The sequence below is a fragment of the Gossypium arboreum genome, chromosome 9 (assembly GCF_025698485.1).
Source record: "Gossypium arboreum isolate Shixiya-1 chromosome 9, ASM2569848v2, whole genome shotgun sequence".
Classification (NCBI taxonomy): Eukaryota; Viridiplantae; Streptophyta; class Magnoliopsida; order Malvales; family Malvaceae; genus Gossypium; species Gossypium arboreum.
In genome coordinates, this window is record NC_069078.1 from 88,504,061 (window position 1) to 88,522,886 (window position 18,826).

Sequence of the window (18,826 nt, forward strand, 5' to 3'; positions counted from 1 at the left end):
TATTTGACAAAAAATTATACATTTTAGTAACATTATTAATTTTTAGTATTTAATCTGAGTCGATAAAAATTATAATTAGCTAAATATGAGTAACTTACTTCCATCTAATCAACTAAAAATTTGAATTAAATTATTTTCATCGAATTATATTTGATAATTAAATATAAAATTAAATAAATTTATAATTAAAATTATTAATAATTATTTTTATCAAATCAACTTTAAAACTTAAATTAAATACTAAAAAATTAATTTTGTTAACAGGGAAAAACTACCTAAACTTATTTGACCTATTTGATTCAAAGCAACTTAATGAAACGCTGCGTATCGACAGTAAAGCAAAACGGGTCGGATTGCATTGCCGCCTTCTTCGTATAAACCCTTCATAAACCCTAAATTCTTCCAATTTCTTTTGATTTTATTTCTTGGTTTGAAAATTTTAATTTATTTTCTGAGTTCTTTTGATTAAAAATTTGATCTGAGATTGATTAGAAATAATGTGCACATGAAACATGAAGACTATCTTCAGAAATCCAGGTACATTTTTTAACCTCTGAAATTATCATATTAATTGAAAATTTGGATCTTTGCGTTTTACAGTGTAAAAATCAATGAATTTCCTATATTGGGTATTTTTTTTTTTAAATTCAGCCATTACCATGTGTTTTCATTTCGCAAATTTGCTAAATTTTTATACTTTTTTTTTCGTTGCAGGGATAAGCCTTTGTATCCGTACAACCTGTTGTCAAATTTTCAATACTTGTAAGTCCCTGTCTTCATTATCCGATGGGTCTTCGTCTGAATTGTATAAGAAATCTGCCATTTTTGAGGGTAAAATTAATAGTATTGAAGGGGTGAGGAAAGAAGTAGATGATGTGTGTTGTATTTTAGAGAGTGGTCCTTGGGGATCCTCCATTGAAAACGCTTTGTCTTCACTCAATGAGAAGCCTCAACCCGGGTTAATCATTGGGGTTTTGAGGAAGTTGAAAGACGTTAACCTAGCAATAAACTATTTCCGATGGACCGAGAAGAAAACCGACCAAGCGCATTGTCCGGAAGCATATAATTCGCTTCTCATATTGGTGGCTCGGAATAAGAAGTTCGATTGTCTCGAACAGGTTCTTGAAGAGATGAGCATGGTGGGATTCGGCCCATCTAGTAATGCTTGCATCGAGTTGGTTGTTAGTTGTGTCAAATCCCAAATGTTAAGGGAAGCTTTCGATATTATACAGATGATGAGGAAGTTCAAGTTTCGACCGGCTTTTTCGGCTTACACCACTCTTATCGGTGCTTTGTCCGCTGTGTTTGAATCAGATCTTATGCTTACTCTGTTTCATCAGATGCAGGAGCTAGGTTATGAAGTTAGTGTCCATTTGTTTACTACACTTATTCGTGTGTTTGCTAAGGAAGGACGGGTTGATGCAGCTCTTAATCTTTTAGATGAGATGAGGAGCAACTGTTTTGAAGCTGATGTTGTGCTTTATAATGTTTGTATAGACTGTTTCGGTAAGGTAGGGAAGGTCGATATGGCATGGAAATTCTTTCATGAGATGAAAGCACAAGGTCTAGTGCCCGATGACGTGACTTTCACGAGCATGATTGGTGTTTTATGCAAATCGAATCGGTTGCAAGAAGCTATAGAGTTATTCGAGGTGATGGAGCAAGATAGAAAGGTCCCTTGTGCTTATGCTTATAACACCATGATAATGGGATATGGCTCAGCAGGAAAGTTTGATGAAGCGTACGGTTTATTAGAAAGACAGAAAGCAAAGGGATCAATTCCAAGTGTGATATCGTATAACTGCATTCTCACTTGCCTTGGGAAGAAGGGGAAAGTGCAAGAGGCATTGAGGATCTTCGAGGATATGAAGAAAGATGCCGTGCCCAACCTTCCAACTTATAACATTCTCATAGACATGCTTTGTAAGGATGGTAATCTCGAGGATGCTTTGAGGATTCAGGGTACCATGAAAGAAGCTGGCTTATACCCGAATGTTATAACCGTAAACATAATGATTGATAGACTGTGTAAAGCACAAAAACTCGATGAGGCTGTTTCTATATTTGAAGGAATGGATCACAAAGTTTGCTGTCCTAACGAGGTTACATTTTGCTCCCTTATAGATGGTTTGGGAAAACATGGTAGAGTAAATGATGCCTATAGACTTTACGAGAAGATGCTGGATTCCAATAAGATCCCGAATGCTGTTGTATATACATCCCTCATTCGGAACTTCTTCAAGTGCGGGAGGAAGGAGGATGGTCATAAGATATACAAAGAAATGCTGCGAAGGGGCTGCGCACCTGATCTTATGCTCCTCAATACCTACATGGATTGTGTGTTTAAAGCTGGGGAAATCGAGAAGGGTCGGGCTTTGTTCGAGGAAATAAAGGCTCAAGGATTCATTCCAGATGTTCAAAGCTATTCGATTCTGATACATTGTCTCGTGAAAGCAGGTTTCGCACATGAAACCTATCAGTTGTTTCATGCAATGAAGGAGCAAGGTTGCATTTTGGACACCCGTGCTTATAACACCGTGATTGATGGATTTTGCAAGTCGGGTAAGGTTAACAAAGCTTATCAGCTTCTAGAGGAAATGAAATCAAAAGGTCACCAACCGACTGTTGTTACCTATGGTTCCGTCATTGATGGTCTTTCTAAGATTGATAGGCTTGATGAAGCATACATGCTCCTCGAAGAAGCAAAATCGCAGGGCATAGAGTTGAATTTAGTTATCTATAGTAGTCTTGTTGATGGGTTCGGAAAAGTCGGAAGAATAGATGAAGCATATTTAATATTGGAAGAGTTAATGCAAAAGGGTTTGACACCGAACACATACACATGGAATTGCTTGCTTGATGCTTTGGTGAAAGCCGAAGAGGTCGATGAAGCCCTTGTTTGTTTCAAGTCTATGAAAGATATGAATTGTCCCCCGAACCATATCACGTATAGCATTCTCATAAATGGTCTTTGCAAGATTCGAAAATTCAATAAGGCCTTTGTGCTTTGGCAAGAAATGGAAAAGCAATGGTTAAAACCGAACACCATCACGTACACCACTATGATTTCCGGACTTGCAAAAGCTGGTAATGTTGCTGAAGCTCATGGACTTTTCGAGAGGTTTAAGGCTAACGGGGGTATACCTGATTCTGCATGCTATAATGCCATCATCGAGGGGCTAAGCAACGCAAACAGGGCAACGGATGCATATAAACTTTTTGAAGAAACTCGACGGAAAGGTTTGAACATTCATACCAAAACCTGTGTTGTTCTTCTAGATGCACTGCATAAAGCTGAATGTCTTGAGCAAGCAGCTATTGTAGGGGCTGTCTTGAAAGAAACAGCAAAGTCTCAACATGCTTCGAGATATTGGTAACATGTTTCGGTTCAGTGTTGGAGAGAGATTGATTAATGCATGATGAGGCGATGTTTCTCGATGTTTCTGGTGGAGCAATAACACTTCTATAGATGAACTTTAAGCAAGGGTATTTCCCATCTTATGAAATGTTTCAATATGGCATGCATGCATGGGTGCATACATACATATTGGTGACATTGTATCAATATATAGGTGCTCTTGTCACTGAAGCCATTGCTAATGCATCATGGATGATAAGAAGACAGATGCCCTCAGCAAATAAACAAAGACAGCAGCCACTTAGAAGAAAGGCCACTTCTATATTTTGATCTTTTAATAGTTTTGTTTTGTTTAATCTTAGGGTTTTTATATATATATATATCTTTCAAATGTGAAAGTAAACACTTCATACCAATTAAATTCAAAGGAAATTTTGTTGTACCGACTTCTGTAATACCATGTATTATCATTTGCAACTTTGATTTAATTTCCGTTAGTTTAATCATTAATTTGGGCGATAAATGTCTTGACATGAAGCGTTAAATGTCATGACAGTGAATCATACTTGAAAAAGAGGACTAAAAATATAATTAAATTTTAGAAAAATTATTTTTCTACCGCATCAAATTTAAGCTATTCATATATTATGCACGAACGTGCTTAAATTTAATCCATGTGTTTGAAGTAGTTTTCAACACTCGAATTGATGACTAGGTACCTTAGTGAATGTGTAGTTTGTATCTTATGTGTTAAAAAAGTGCAGATTTTCTATGTAAGCACAGTGGGAAAAGGATTCACAAACATAAGAATTAAACCGTGAATTTTATGCCAATTAATTTGAAACTCATATGAGTTTACCATTGAGCTAGTGGTGTGATTGGCTATATTCTCCAAGTTAAATTCGAGCTAATTTTTTTAACACTTTCGTTGATGTTTATGTTTACAGAAAATTTTGATTAATATACTTTTTTAAGTTTGACATCAATGTAACTCTTAGCTATAATGAAACATCTTGTGTCTATTATTAGTTTAAGAGCTAATCCTCATTTTAAATTAGTTTTAAATTTTAAAACATTCTAATTAGATTTTTAAATTATTGATGTTATTTTAATTATATTATTTTATTATTGAAATCGTTAATTTAATCGTTAAATGACATGTAAGATTTTGTATGACATAATTTAAAGCAAGAAATTTAAAGAAAAGTAAAATATTTGCATAAGTAAAATAGAAAAAGAAAAGAGCGTGAATATTTTTCTATTTTTTTGTTTTAAACTATGTTACATAAAATTTAAACGCCTTATTTAATGATTAAATTAATAATTTTAATAACAGATAAATCTACTTAATATAGTATCTATAGTTTAAGGATGTAATCAGAATATTTCAAAATTTGGTGACTGAATTAAAATGAGAATTATACTTTAATGCAGTTAACTCTAATTTCTGATTGACATCAGATCTGGTGTTGAAACCCGAATAACCCCTTTCCCCTGACTCCTCATAAAGAAAATGTTTGTATTAGCATCATGCCGCGTGTCCTATCAGATATTGTTAACAACAAAATACAATACAATCGAGTATAGCAGATAATTACCACTTTTATAGATTTCGACCGTTAGAAGAACTTAAAAAAGCGAAGTCTAACGTCTCTTTCCCCACTTTCCTCAAATTTTTAAATTGCAAGAACTTTTTTTTATACTCCTTTCAATTTCAGCCCTTTTTAAATTTGCTTCAATTTCACAGCCAAAAATCGACTCACTGTTTTCAGATTTCATAGCAAAAGAAAAAAAATGGCGTTGAGACCCATCGATAATGCACTCCCTACTACACCAGAAAGACCAAAAAAACAAGCCAAATTGTCGATTCCGATCCAAACCCAGAAGAAACCATCAGATTTTGGTGTCAATGAAGAGAACAAGGCTTCTCCTTTACCACCACCACCACCACCACCTGCAGATGCCTCCGTTGATTACATTTCTTCCGAGAAGCTCAAACCCTTCGAAGACCCAGAGTCCAAAATCCAAGTAATTCTTGATTTTCTCTATATTAAAAGTAAACCCTGTTTGCAGATTCATGGTTCTGATTTTTATATGAATTTTTCAGGGATTGGTTGAAGGGTTAGAGTCAAAGGATTGGGTTAAGGTTTGCGAGTCATTGAATGATGTTAGGCGGTTCTCTTTACATCACTCCACCGTATTGCTTCCAATCTTGTAGGTTTCTTTATTTTTTATTTTTTTTAATTGCTGTTTTGGTGGTGGGATTTTTGCGCTGATAAAATGTTTGTGATTATGCCAGAGAGAAGGTGATGTTGATACTGGTGAAGGCAATGAACAACCCAAGAAGTGCCCTTTGCAAGACCTCGATTATGGCTGCTTCAGATATCTTCAACGCATTTGGTGAAAAACTGCTTGATTTCACTGATTCTGGTGCATTTGATCGGTTGGTAAGTTCCCAGTTGGTTTGCTTTTACCCTAAATCTCTTTTGAGGCTTTTCAATTTATGTTCGGTTTTGCACTTTTACAGTTGCTGCAACTGTTACTAAAAGCTTCTCAGGACAAGAAATTTGTATGTGAAGAAGCAGATAAGTCATTAAAATCAATGGTTAACACCATTGCTCCTTTGCCTCTGCTTAATAAGCTTAGTGGATATGTTAACCATGGCAACCTTAGAGTCAGAGCCAAAGCTGCTGTTTCCATCTCAAACTCGGTTTCCAAAATGGTAAACATTTTTATATACTGTTTTTGAACATTGTCTTACTCATTGAGCAACATAATCAACTATGGTATATATTTTACCAATGCTGCAGGGTGTGGATGAAATTAAAGAATTCGGGTTGGTTAAACTGCTACAAATGGCCACGGGTTCGTTAAATGATAGATTGCCGGAGGCCAGAGAAGCAGCAAGAAGCATTGTGTTTTCAGTATACAAGGCATTTACTGAAAATGAAGATGAGAATCCAGGGGAGGCTTGGCAAAGCTTTTGCCAATCAAGCTTGTCACCTATTCAAGCTCAGTCCATTATCAAAGCTGTAGGTTCACAGTAGGGTTTATGGTAAAAGTTTTTAGGGTTTCTCAAACTTTTTTCATGTAAATGCTGTTTTTACATGATTTTGGTGGCGAAAAATAACTTTGTTTTCATCCACTTTTTTCCTGTTCGCCCCCATTTTGTAATGTTCGAATAACACATTTGCTGTTGTTATATTCTTTAACGTTAAATGGAAGTTGACCTAGTTTCATTTTTATTTAAAGAACTTATCACTAAAAGTACCACAAAAATTATTACACTAAATATTTTACATTTTTATTTAAAATTGACAAATTAATTTCAATAAATCAAAATAAAAATAAATCTTTTCTATTAAAAATTTCATTCAAACAGTTAAAACTAACATATTAACTAAATAACCAAAAATGACACATGTAAGTTATGTTGATATATAAAAATTAATTTGTCCAATTTTTAAAATGAGAGAGCAAACTGCAATTTAACCCCAAGTAGTACTTTTACAAATACATAAAAGAAAATGAAAAACAGAAGTAATATAATAATTCAATTTGATACAATGGCCAACAACCGCGAGTTGCAATGGCACCAACATGAAAAAAAATAACATTTAATCAAATAATAGAATAGAGAAAAAAAAAAAGGCAACAAAATTTTCGAGACAACATTCCGATCAGAGTGATTCGATTACTCTGATCCGAGAGCACTCATTAAGATGTTCATCAACTTCTTCAGTCTTCAACTCCAGGAAGCATGTAATCCTCTTCAACTTTTTTACAGTCTCTGTAATTGAATCCCTTCCATAGCTTATTCGGAGTTTGCAATGGAGGCATTTTGGTTATTTTCAATCAAAGACTGCAAAGCCATCTCAACCTCAGCAAATGGTTGACCTGCATAAAGCTTAAGCTGCCCCTTCTGAACAACAATTACTTCCTTGGCATGAGATTTTACGGCTTCATTAAGTTCCTGCAGAATTCACCGGTTCCGGTCTAGCATTAGTCATATGAGAAACAGATTAAGAAAATGAATGCATTCTCAATCATGGTTCTCACTTTTACGGACATAGGAATGACGTCGGCACTGAAATCACCTAGATCTTCAAAAAAACATTCAAGAAGATAACAGAAATTATTGGCATCGCTGCGGTCCTCAAATGCAACAACACAAGAAGTTTTGCTCTGTTCCTGACCCTCGGATGATAATTGTATGGTAAAAAGCCCTTCCAGTCCTAGATCATCACCTCGTTGCATTAGAATAACCTGGAAATAGTTGCAAGTGCAACCCAAAAAGGTACAATGGGGCATTATAATAGTGAGAGACATGGGAAACCAAGAAGAATGAAATACGGAACTAATTGAAGGGAACTAATCAAATGATAATAATCCAGGCATAAGCTTTAGCTGCATTTACGTACAAGGACATATGGAAGATTCAGCCACCATGGATCAGTTTTGATGCCCAATTGGTTGCCCTTGACTTTATCGACCAGTGGCTTGTTGCTAACATCTCTTCTTTTTGAAGTACGCAATAAAGAAACCTTATTGGATTTGGTTTTAGCTTCCGGATTCTCTTTTGTAGAAATCTTCGACTTCAGGGTATCCAAATCTCTCGAGTTCATTGATTTTATAGCTTCATTAGACAACCTTTCTTCACTGCTCTCTGAACCAGCACTAGAAATTCAACAAATAATCAAGGAATGCAAAGAACTCAATAGAACTATAAACTCAAATCCAACTGCATATAAAACTTAACAAATTTAGAGAAAACTATAAATAAATAGCTTGAAAGTTGAAACAAGAAAAGGTCGTAATTTTTCTGTTCAGTTTCGAATTTCAGACAAGGCTAATCTAGATAACTACACAACTACATGAACATAATTACTAATAAGTCAACAATTGCAAAGATTTTCAAAAACAATCGAACCTCGTATTATCGTGCAAAGATCCTAATTCCTCCTCCTCGATCTTTTCTCTATTACTCAGCAAGGAAACCGAGTCTTGACTCACTACTGCTGTTCCATCATCCACTTCCTCAAACCTAGAAGCATTAGCAGCTACAACATTCTTATTGCTCAATTTGCTACCGTCTTTTAAACCGGAAAAACCCTTCACGCCACTTCTCAAACTCTTTTCAGGTCCTCGGAATTTGAACTTCTTCTTTACAAACAACCTTTTGTTCACCTCTTTTTCATCATCACCATCATTTAACTCGTCCAAGAAACTTGAGTACGACCCCGGAAATGTATCTTTCTTTGAGTTCAGTTTCTTCTCTAACTTACTCAATCTAGTCCCAATTTCCTTTTCAATCCCAATTCTTGCCCTAGAATTCAAAGTTTCATCTTCTTCATCCCCATTTTTCGGTTCTGTTTTCTCAATTTTTCGAGCTTCCCTAGCCATAGCTCTAATTTCTTCAACTTTTTCTTCTAATTCAGATTCATCACAATAAACCATAGTTCTAGAATTCAATCCCACTTTCCCATTATTAAGAAATTCACCATTTTTACTTCTATTTTTCCTCAAGTTCCTATCTTTACCCTCAGAATCCCAATTTCCCATCACCCAAACAGCAATTAAAGTCTGAAACAAAAAAATCCCAACAAAATAAAATCCAAATTTCGTTACTGAATAAGGAGAAAATTTACCAAAACCGCCACTGTTTTCTCCATTAACAACACCCGGTGTGTCTGAAACCCGAAATTCTTCAACTTTATCAATTTCATCAGAAGGCGGCTCGAAAACGACGACGTCGAGAGGCTTAGTTTCAGGTTGGGATTCTATGGGGGTTATGGGATTGATAGGTGTGGAAGAAGGGAAAGGTTTAGTGAGGGTTTTGAGGATTTTGGGGCGCAAATAGTTTTTACGCTTGGTGTGTTTTGAAGGAAATGGAGTGGAACGACGGGAAAATAAGAGTGGCTTTAGTGAATACTTGGGAACGGAGGAGAGTGTGAGGGAGACCATCCCCGCCATGAATTTGACAGTGGAGCTCGAACAAGGTGAGTGACGGACATAGAAAACAGCTGAAGAAAGTTGGGTTCTTTACTTTTTTTTTTCATGGTTATCAGAGTTTTACCCTTCTCAGGCCGCCTTTGAAGCCCAAAAAAAGCTTTGGTTTTTCAGTTTTGAGATTAATCGGTCTAAACAAGGTGTACCATTAAAGCTGGTTCCTTTTTTTTTTCTCTTCGTAATTTGGCCCAATTCAAATGCTTAAAAAGATGAAAGCTTTGGGTACTTTTTGGGTTTTGTATTTAGATTTTGATCCAAAAGATAAAACCCGTAAGTTAAGTTAAAGGTTGTTTTGAGTTCAGGCCATTTTAATTTTCAAATCGAGTCATTTTAGGGTTTAGATAGAGTTAATATATACGGGACATTTGAACTTGAAAACTTATATTTAATTGGTATCAAAATTTTTTTGACCTAACTGGTACCTAAACTTGCAAACCTTAAGTCAATTTGATACCTTTTTAAGTACCTACCTAACATTGCTAAAATACGTTGATGTGGCACTGGTAATAGTCACGCGTGACAAAAAAATTATAAATTTTTTATAAATTCAATTTTTATAAAAATTAAAATTTTTCCACGTGTTATCATTTTATTGATTGTCAATGCCACGTTAATGTATTTTAGATACTAATTACATCAAAAAAGTTTAAATATCAAAATAGGTATAAATTATCAAGTTCAAGTATCTCTATTTATATTAAATTTGATTATTTTAATTTTGAGATATTTCAATTTAAATTATTTGAGTTTAAAGTTGGACAATAATTTTTATGAAAAAGTAATATTTACTCACGATATAACTCAAATATGAAAAAATTATTTTCTTAGTGAATTAATATATAAATCAACGTATGAAATTGTATAGAGTAGTGATGGGCAATCAATTGCTTAACTTCAATTAATTTGGCAATAAACTTAAATTTAAAATTGGAATATCTAAAATCTCTAATGTATTTATTGGGGAAAATTCTAAAATCTCAAACTTTTTATCTTAAAATAAGACCACACATTTTAGTGTTTGTTAAATTTTTTGGGGACAAGATGGTGATAACGTGGGGCAATATTATCAATATATATAATGAGGTGAGACAAATGTACACAACAGTTTGTTTCAATCGGCACTGCCCCCACCCGCATGGCTCTCTTCTTTCATCACATCATCTCCGTTTTATATCATTATTGGTTTAATTTTGATTTAATCCTCTATTATACTAAAATTTCATATTATTATTAGTTATTTTTTTATATAGTGCCTATAGTTACTCATAATAGTGTAAATGAGACACTGGTATTTATAAGCTATTTAAGTTTGACTTGAAAAAAAAAATGAAATTTCGTTTGGTAATTATCGAGCCAAGCTCGAGCCTTGTAACGCCCCAATTTTCGAGAATTCTGTGAATGTTGGCATAGGTTTAATTATGTTAGTGGGCCTCTAGAAGGCCGGAGCTTAAGATAGAACCCGACAATTTTAGTTAATTTTTGTTCCATAAGAAAAAGGGGATGAAATTATGAAATAGGACCTATATGAAAATGTTTGAAAATGCTATAGGCTAAATTGAAGTGGCCAAATAAATAGGAGTGCAAAATAGAAGGATTTGCATAACAAACCTCCCATTTTACATGTAGTGGCTGGTCATCATGTCGTTGTAGACAAAATGTGCACTTGATATCCATAATTTATGGTACAAATTGATACAAATTGATAATGGGTTAGGTAAATGTTTCATGATAATGGGTTAAGTAAATGTTCCATGATAATGGGTTAGGTAAATGTTCCATGATGGGAATTTCATGTCTTTTGTATTAAAGAATTAAATAGATGAAATATGAAATTTTATTAAAAAAAAAAGGGGTGAAAAGAACAAAATTTTGTCCATCTTTGTTCATCATAGCCTAAAGTAAGAGAAGAGAAAGGAGAGGAGAAGCTCTTGAATGTTCGGTCACTTGGGGAAGAAAAATTTAAGGTAAGTTCATGGTAGTTTGCTTTTATTTTGAGGTTCATGAGTTCTTCTTGATTCTACCTTAACTCTTGAAGCATATTTTGGTTTTTAGTTGTGTTGTGAGCATTTAGTCATGAATTAAAATGAAGGAAATGGTTGTTGTTTCATGTTCTTTTGATGAAAAATGGAAGATAGGTGAAGTTGAGCCAAACAAATGAGCATGCATGTGGCTTAGATGCTAAGGGAAAAAATCGGCTAACATGTTGTGCTTTAAAATGATGAAATAAAGATTATACTTAAGTAAAATCATAGATATGTGATGATTGATTGGTGATATACATGTTTAAATAACATGCATGCAAGTTATGTGTGAGAGTGAATTTGGTAATAAATCTGCTTGGGACAGCAGCAGTAACGTGACTTTGGAAAATCACCATAAATTGTGGGAGATGAATTAGAAGCTGAATAAATTATGTAATTAAAGCTTGTTGAGTCTAGTTTCAAATGAAATAAACGAGAACATATTTTGAATTCTTTACAATGAGAAATTTGATTCGTAATGAAGAGTGGTCAGATTAGTCAAATAGTGAAACATGCGAAACTTTGAGAAAAATCTGGTATTGATTGGCAAAACCAAAAATTCTGAAAATTTTATGGATATAAGATATATGAGTCTATTTTCAGGGAAAATTAACGGTACTTGATTTGGAGTTTTGTAGCTCCAGTTATAAATGATTTAGTGACTGTTGCTCAGGAAGACAGCTTGCAGTAAAATTATGATTATGTGGTAAACATTGACAAAAATTTGTTAATGAGTTGCTTATTGATTTCTTATAAGCTTACTATGATCTGTAGGTGTGGTTGGCCGAATATTGTAAGGGGTTAATCGTAGTTTGTATTTGAATAGTTAGATTAACGTGTTAGTAATCCAATTGTAGGCGGTTCGTGTGTGGATCTCGTCAAGATATCGTCATAAAAAGCAGTGTGTAACTAACACCCTCTTTCTTAGTCTGGATCGGCAAAAGTCGAAAAGTCGAAATGCCGAAAATCGGTATTTTGTAGATTTGCGAGTGTCGAATGCTCGTGAGGTAAATCGATTAATGTTTTGGTAAGCTGCAAAATTTGGACTGCAAAGTGCATGATTTACGTGCCCTCGATATTTTTGGGCTTAATGGGCCAAAATTGGAATGATTAACCAATCAGCCCAATTCGTAAGAACTCTCAAGACGTGATTCTGTTAGTACGTGAAAAGTAGGAATATGCATAAAAATCCTAAAATAGATAAATTACTGAAATACCTTTAAAAGTGAAAAATTACAGTTTTACCCCTAGTAGATAAATTACCGAAATACCCCTAAGGTTAAACTGACCTAAATGCATGTTTGATCGTTGTTATTTATCGCATGCCATGTTGTTATTATCTAATGTATGGGATTGGGATATTGACGGATGAAGTCTTGAAAGTGGCTTGTCCACGTCTTGGAGGCTTTGCCTCAATTTATCGTTAATCGAGCAGAAGGTCAAGAATCGTGGAGTGTTGGGCTAGGTGGGTTGAGCTATTCCCCACATGGAGTGTAGGGCTGGTACGGGTGGAGTGTAGTGGTTGGTGGGTTGAGTAGTCTCCCCAAATGGGCTTGCATATGTTATTGATATTGCATGTATTTTGAAATGGGCCTATGGGCCATACTGTTATCTGAATAAGGGGCTAAGGCCCAGTTTATTGTAATCAAAAGGGCTCGTCCAGACCACTATTACTGAATGGGCTTAGGCCCAATAGGCTTGAGTGACTTGGGCTTTGAATGAGTTTTCCTTACACACCGAGTTTCCCAAACTCACCTTTTTATTTTCATCCACGCAGTAATCCCCAACCATAGTGGGCTTGGAGTCGTGAGGGAATTCGAGTGGCCACCCGCTCGAAAGTTTGATTTTTTCGGTGAACTGGACATCCTTTTATTTACGTTTGAAGTTTTGGGTTTTAAATGTAATAAGGCCGCTTAATTATTTTTGATGGTTTTAATATGTATTACTAAGATAGGTATTACTTATTTTAACTGTTGAAATTGGATAGCTTTAGGGCGCGTTTTCAAAAAAAAAAAAACAACAATTGATTTCAAAATAACACGACAACAAGCAAAGCTTCCGCAATGAAAGTATTTCCCAAAATTAATCACTTTTCCTAAAAATGACTTAATCAAATCGGTTTTCTAGAAATATACATGACGTTAAGGTGTGGCAATGGCGGTGTGCATGTCTAAGATTGGATCCGAAGGTAACTTGGTACTTAAGTAGTCCGATAGACTCACCTCCTCTTTTCCGGTTTCCTACCTGGTGCACAGCTTCCATTCACTTTAACCTATAATGAAATTATCTTTTAAAACACTAAGTAGGTTTTTCTGGATCAACAATATAAAATATTTTGAACGCTTCGATGTGGCATGTCGGATCCGGCCATAACGTCTGGGCCGGGTTTGGGGTGTTACAAGCTTAGCAATACTTGACTCAAACTTCATATTTTTATATTATTAAATTACATTATTACCCTTGATATATATTATTAACTCTAAGCTTAATTATTAAGTGCAAAATTTGGTAAACAAGCTTGATCGAACTCGGGCTCGAGTAGCTTGATTACATCTCGAGCCGAGCTTAAGCTTAAAATAGATGTTCGATTTAGTTCAAACCAAGTATCGAGCTTTGAATTTCGAGTTGAGCTCGAGTTTGACAATGTTCAGGCTTGGCTCGATTACACCCCTAGTTACTTATATTCTCTCCCCAACCCTTAAATATGAGGATAAAATGCTCTGAGCCCGCTTGAATTTATATCCTTCTACATTCACAACAATGCCGATACCAACCAAATTAAAATTCAATAGTCCTCCTGCATTAGCAACAATGCCAATACCAATAATTACCCATAACCCCTTCCTAATCCTTAAATAGGAAAATAAAATGCAACCAAGCACGCTTAAACCCACGTTCTATTGTACATACAACAATTTCAATGTCAATTAAGTTAAGACTCAATTTTTCTCATGCATTGTCAACAATGATTATGTCAATCAAGTTGGGACTTAATCAGAAAAATAATATATTAAGCTTAAATATATATTTTTTGGCACAACGATGGTTTGAACACAAGCTATTTAACTAATAGGCTATAACTTGAAGCTCTAATGTTATTAATAGATTGTACAATCATGATCACATCAAATTTCAATTAATCATGGTTAACAAAAAATAAATTTAAAAATCTCAACAAAATGTTCAAATTTTCTTTTAAATCTATATTATAAAAATAGGCTAAAATCATAATTAAGCATTCAAAGCTCTTTCCTCCCTTTTGATTTGAATTTTGATATGTTTTTCTCCTTTAGACCCTTAAATTTTATAAATCTTACTTAGTAAATGGTAAAATTTTTATATTGACTCCTACAAAATTTCAAATATAAAATTTTAAGTTCTTATACTCAAATCTGAATCTGATATGTTATTTAAAAGAACCAATTATTGTTTTTAAGTATAGAATGAAATTAGAAATTGGGAAATGAAATTACATCAACCATTATTTCTTATATTATCCATATACCATATATTCATAAATATTTTGTCTGTTCTAACACAGTTGGGCTGTTTCCACGCCACACAGATAAAAATTCAAACCTAAAACCCTACCAGTTTCCAACTAAAACACAAAAACATAAACATCATCGTTACAAAACAAAACAAAAAACATATGACCCTAAAAGTCTGTCTCAAAATCCATTGTCTAATCATATTCATCATCAGTGCCCACACCCCAAGACACAAGCAATAAACTAATTTAAAAGGCTCCTTTGTTTTTCGCTTCATTATCTCTTTTAGCAGCCATGGACTCAACAACAATGCCAGAAACAGAGACCCCATCATCTTCAACAGGTTCTTTACTTATTCGAGCTCCTTTAACTCTTGATTCTGATTCTGAATATGAACTTGAAACTGCAAGTACTGTTGGGGGGAGTAGTTTCAATAGTTATGAGAATAACAGTGAGTTAGGGGGTTCTGAAGAGGGTTTTTTGAGTGGTAATGAGGAGTTCGAGACTGGTTCAGAGAAGGATAGGCCTTTAGATGGAGACCCAGATGAGGGAATTGAATTGGGTGGTGAAAATAATGGTGGGGTTAGTGAAAGGTACAAAATTTATGTGGCTAACAAAGATGATGATGATTTGGATAGCTTGGAGAATTCAATGGCGGATGAGGAAGAGAGTGGTGGTGTTGATGTTCCTGTTGCTCAGGTGTCAATGGATGATGAAATGTTTGATGAAATCCCTAGTGATGAAGATGCTGGGTTTTCTGGGGTGGTTAAGGTTCCTGGTAGTGTTGAAAGTTCACCTAGAGTGAACATGGCTACGGGGGTTGAAGGTGAAGAAGATGAAGATGAAGAACAGCCATTGGTTAATTCAGAGGTTGAGAATGGTGGTTTGGAAGATTTTGTAGGTGAAGATAAGGGGCTTAATTTAGAAGAGAGCCAAAAAGATGATGAGGATGGTGAGCCTTCTGTTGATAAAAGCATTCCAACGGAAACTCCGGGTGAGGAGAGGGTCGAATTGGTGCACAGAAACAGTGATGAGATAGAAGAGAATGGTTCGGTTACGGTTAGTGATTCTCAACCTGTGGTGGAAGCCAGTGACGAGGTTGTTGTGTCTGATATGAAAGAATCAAGTGATACCGACTCGGTTGAAGTCTTGGCTCCTATGTCGATTGTAGACCACGATGTTCAACCAGGAGTAGAAGATATAGCTAAGGGTGTTGGTGAGAAAGGTTTCCTTTCAGATGATGATCTTGTGCAACTGATTTTCGGAAGCTCTGAAATGACCGAACAAGTAGCGAATGAGGTAGATTCAGAGGCTCGGTTAGAGACGGTGAGTCAACAGATTGTCGTAGATTCAGATGAAGAAGAGGAAGCTGAGAGTGAATATGAAGAAGCAAAAGAGCTACTCAATTCTGCTACATTGGCTGCTCTTTTGAAAGCTGCAGCAGGTGCTGAATCAGGTGGTGTTGGCCTCGCAATCACTTCCCCAGATGGCTCTAAGGTATTCCCTCTCGATGGATCTGCTCATTCGAGTTCCTTGTTGCAATCTTCGAAAGTTATTCCACCATCGAATGTGGTTGACAATGCGTCGAAGGGAAATATAAGTCATGAAGATAAGCAGAGATTTGAAAAGTTGCAACGACTAAGAGTGAAGTTCTTGAGACTTGTACAGAGACTAGGTCATTCTCATGCTGATCCAATGGTGGCGCAGGTGCTGTACCGACTGGCCATTGCCGCAGGTAGTCTTTTCAGTCGAGAATTCACCTTTGAATCAGCCAAGAGAGCTGCAACGCAGCTTGAAGCAGAAGGCAAAGATGACTTGGACTTTTCTTTGAACATTGTGGTTCTTGGCAAAACTGGAGTGGGAAAGAGTGCAAGCATTAATTCCATTTTGTGCGAGCAAAAATTGAGAATAGATGCTTTTGAACCGGCCACAACCTCTGTGAAGGAGATTGTTGGAACGGTTTATGGGGTCAAGATGAGAATCTTGGATACACCTGGTCTTCAATCTCCCGTGATGGACGAAGGTACTAATCGCAAAGTATTAGCATCGATAAAGAGGTTCATAAGGAAGTTCCCACCTGATGTTGTTCTTTATGTTGATCGTTTAGACGCACATGACAAAGATCTTACTGATTTTCTATTATTGAAGTCCCTCACGGATTCTCTCGGTTCATCAATATGGCAAAATGCCATTGTGACTCTTACTCATGCTGCATCTGCTTCCCCAGAGGGGCCGATGGGGGAACCCCTAAGTTTTGAGGTCTTTGTTGCTCAAAGGTCTCATGTGATTCATCGAGCTATCAGCCAAGCAGTTGGCGATCTGCGTCTAATGAATTCGAGTATGATGCATCCCGTGGCTCTCGTTGAGAACCATCCATCATGTCCTAGAGACGGAAATGGAGAAATTTTGCTTCCGAATGGGCAAAGTTGGATGTCACAGTTGCTACTCTTGTGCAATTCAGTGAAGATCTTATCTGAAGCAAGTTCATTGTCGAAACCACGAGAACAATTTGATCACCAGAAGCTTTTTGGCTTCCGACTTCGTTCCCCACCTCTAGCTTACTTGCTGTCTTCTTTGTTGCAGTCCCGATCTCACTTCAAACTACCTAACAATGAAGGCAGTGAGGATGTTGACTTGGATACTGAGTTGGGAGGCTGGACATATTCCGATGAAGAAGATAATGATGAATATGACCAGCTTCCACCATTCAAGCCTCTGAAGAGATCTGAGGTTGATAAACTTAGCAAAGAAGAGAGAAAAGCTTACTATGAGGAGTATGATTATCGTGTTAAGCTACTGCAAAAGAAACAATGGAGAGAGGAGGTAAAAAGCATGAGGGAAATCAAGAAGAAAGGGAAAGATGGTGATGATAATAATGGTTATATCGGAGATGATGGAAATGCGGAAGAAGGCGATCCAGCTACTATACCACTCCCTTTGCCTGACATGGTCCTCCCTCCTTCGTTCGATGGAGACAACCCTACTTATCGGTACCGATTTCTGGATTCTGCTTCACAGCTTCTCAGTAGGCCTGTTTTGGACTCACAGCCTTGGGATCATGATATCGGATATGATGGTGTTAGCCTCGAAAGAAGTCTTGCTATAGCGGGTTATTATCCGGGGGCATTTGCTGTTCAAATCACAAAGGATAAAAGAGAATTCAACATCCATTTGGAATCTTCAGTCTGTACTAAACATGGAGAGAATGTATCTACCATGGCAGGACTCGACGTCCAAACTGTCGGAAAACAGCTTGCTTACATCTTCAGGGGCGAAACGAAATTTAGAAATTTTGAAATAAACCGAACTACTGCTGGTTTATTGGTTACTTTCCTAGGTGAAAATGTGGCTACCGGACTCAAGATTGAAGATCAGATTGCAGTAAGCAAACGCTTGCTTTTGGCTGGAACTGCTGGGGCTATGAGATGCCACGGTGATACAGCATATGGAGCTAACATCGAATTCCGGCTAAAGGATAAGGACTTTCCTGTTGAGCAAAACCAGACCACATTCGGACTGTCTTTGGTGAAATGGAGGCGAGACCTGGGTCTAATGGCCAACTTGCAGTCTCAATTCTCTATCGGACATAGGTCTTCAATGGCTGTTCGTGTCGGATTGAACAACAAGCAGAACGGACAAATCAATATCAAAACAAGCAGTTCAGATCAATTACATATAGCACTAGTTTCTTTTCTTCCAATTGCAGCCTCCATTTTTAGAATGGTCTATCCCGGCTCTGATTCTAAAATTTCTGCATATTAGCATTTTCATAATAGGGGTTCTTCCACTCTGAACTTCAATGGTGCTAAATTTTGCTTAGTATTTAGTAGTTTTAATTTGTTTTAGCAACTTGGCAGGGTGTTCTTAATTTGTTTATCTAGCCGAGTTCAGGCTCAAGCTTTTAAGGTTTGAATTCTAATAAGATAAAGTTCGAATTCCTCGAAACT

At 36.1% G+C, this 18,826-nt stretch overlaps 4 protein-coding genes across 4 annotated transcripts; 3 read left to right on the plus strand and 1 right to left on the minus strand.

The window, feature by feature from the left end:
• The first annotated feature begins 302 nt into the window (after positions 1-302).
• On the plus strand, positions 303-3,846 carry LOC108454527 (pentatricopeptide repeat-containing protein At3g06920). The gene is made up of 2 exons (XM_017753020.2): positions 303-537; positions 715-3,846. The coding sequence occupies exons 1-2, from the start codon at positions 513-515 to the stop codon at positions 3,375-3,377; spliced, it is 2,688 nt and encodes an 895-aa protein (XP_017608509.1). The 5' UTR covers positions 303-512; the 3' UTR covers positions 3,378-3,846.
• A 1,144-nt stretch (positions 3,847-4,990) lies between these two features.
• On the plus strand, positions 4,991-6,612 carry LOC108455856 (uncharacterized). Its single transcript, XM_017754422.2, has 5 exons — positions 4,991-5,386; positions 5,466-5,572; positions 5,658-5,805; positions 5,886-6,080; positions 6,169-6,612. The coding sequence occupies exons 1-5, from the start codon at positions 5,153-5,155 to the stop codon at positions 6,403-6,405; spliced, it is 921 nt and encodes a 306-aa protein (XP_017609911.1). The 5' UTR covers positions 4,991-5,152; the 3' UTR covers positions 6,406-6,612.
• Positions 6,613-6,786: 174 nt separating this feature from the next.
• On the minus strand, positions 6,787-9,580 carry LOC108454549 (uncharacterized). Its single transcript, XM_017753046.2, has 4 exons — positions 8,289-9,580; positions 7,780-8,035; positions 7,418-7,624; positions 6,787-7,331 (listed from the first exon to the last, which is right to left on the minus strand). The coding sequence occupies exons 1-4, from the start codon at positions 9,329-9,331 to the stop codon at positions 7,173-7,175; spliced, it is 1,665 nt and encodes a 554-aa protein (XP_017608535.1). The 5' UTR covers positions 9,332-9,580; the 3' UTR covers positions 6,787-7,172.
• Positions 9,581-15,173: 5,593 nt separating this feature from the next.
• Positions 15,174-18,824, plus strand: LOC108456792 (translocase of chloroplast 159, chloroplastic-like). Its single transcript, XM_017755464.2, has one exon. It carries the CDS (start codon positions 15,174-15,176, stop codon positions 18,639-18,641), a length of 3,468 nt encoding a protein of 1,155 aa, XP_017610953.1. The 3' UTR covers positions 18,642-18,824.
• The last annotated feature ends 2 nt before the right edge of the window (positions 18,825-18,826 follow it).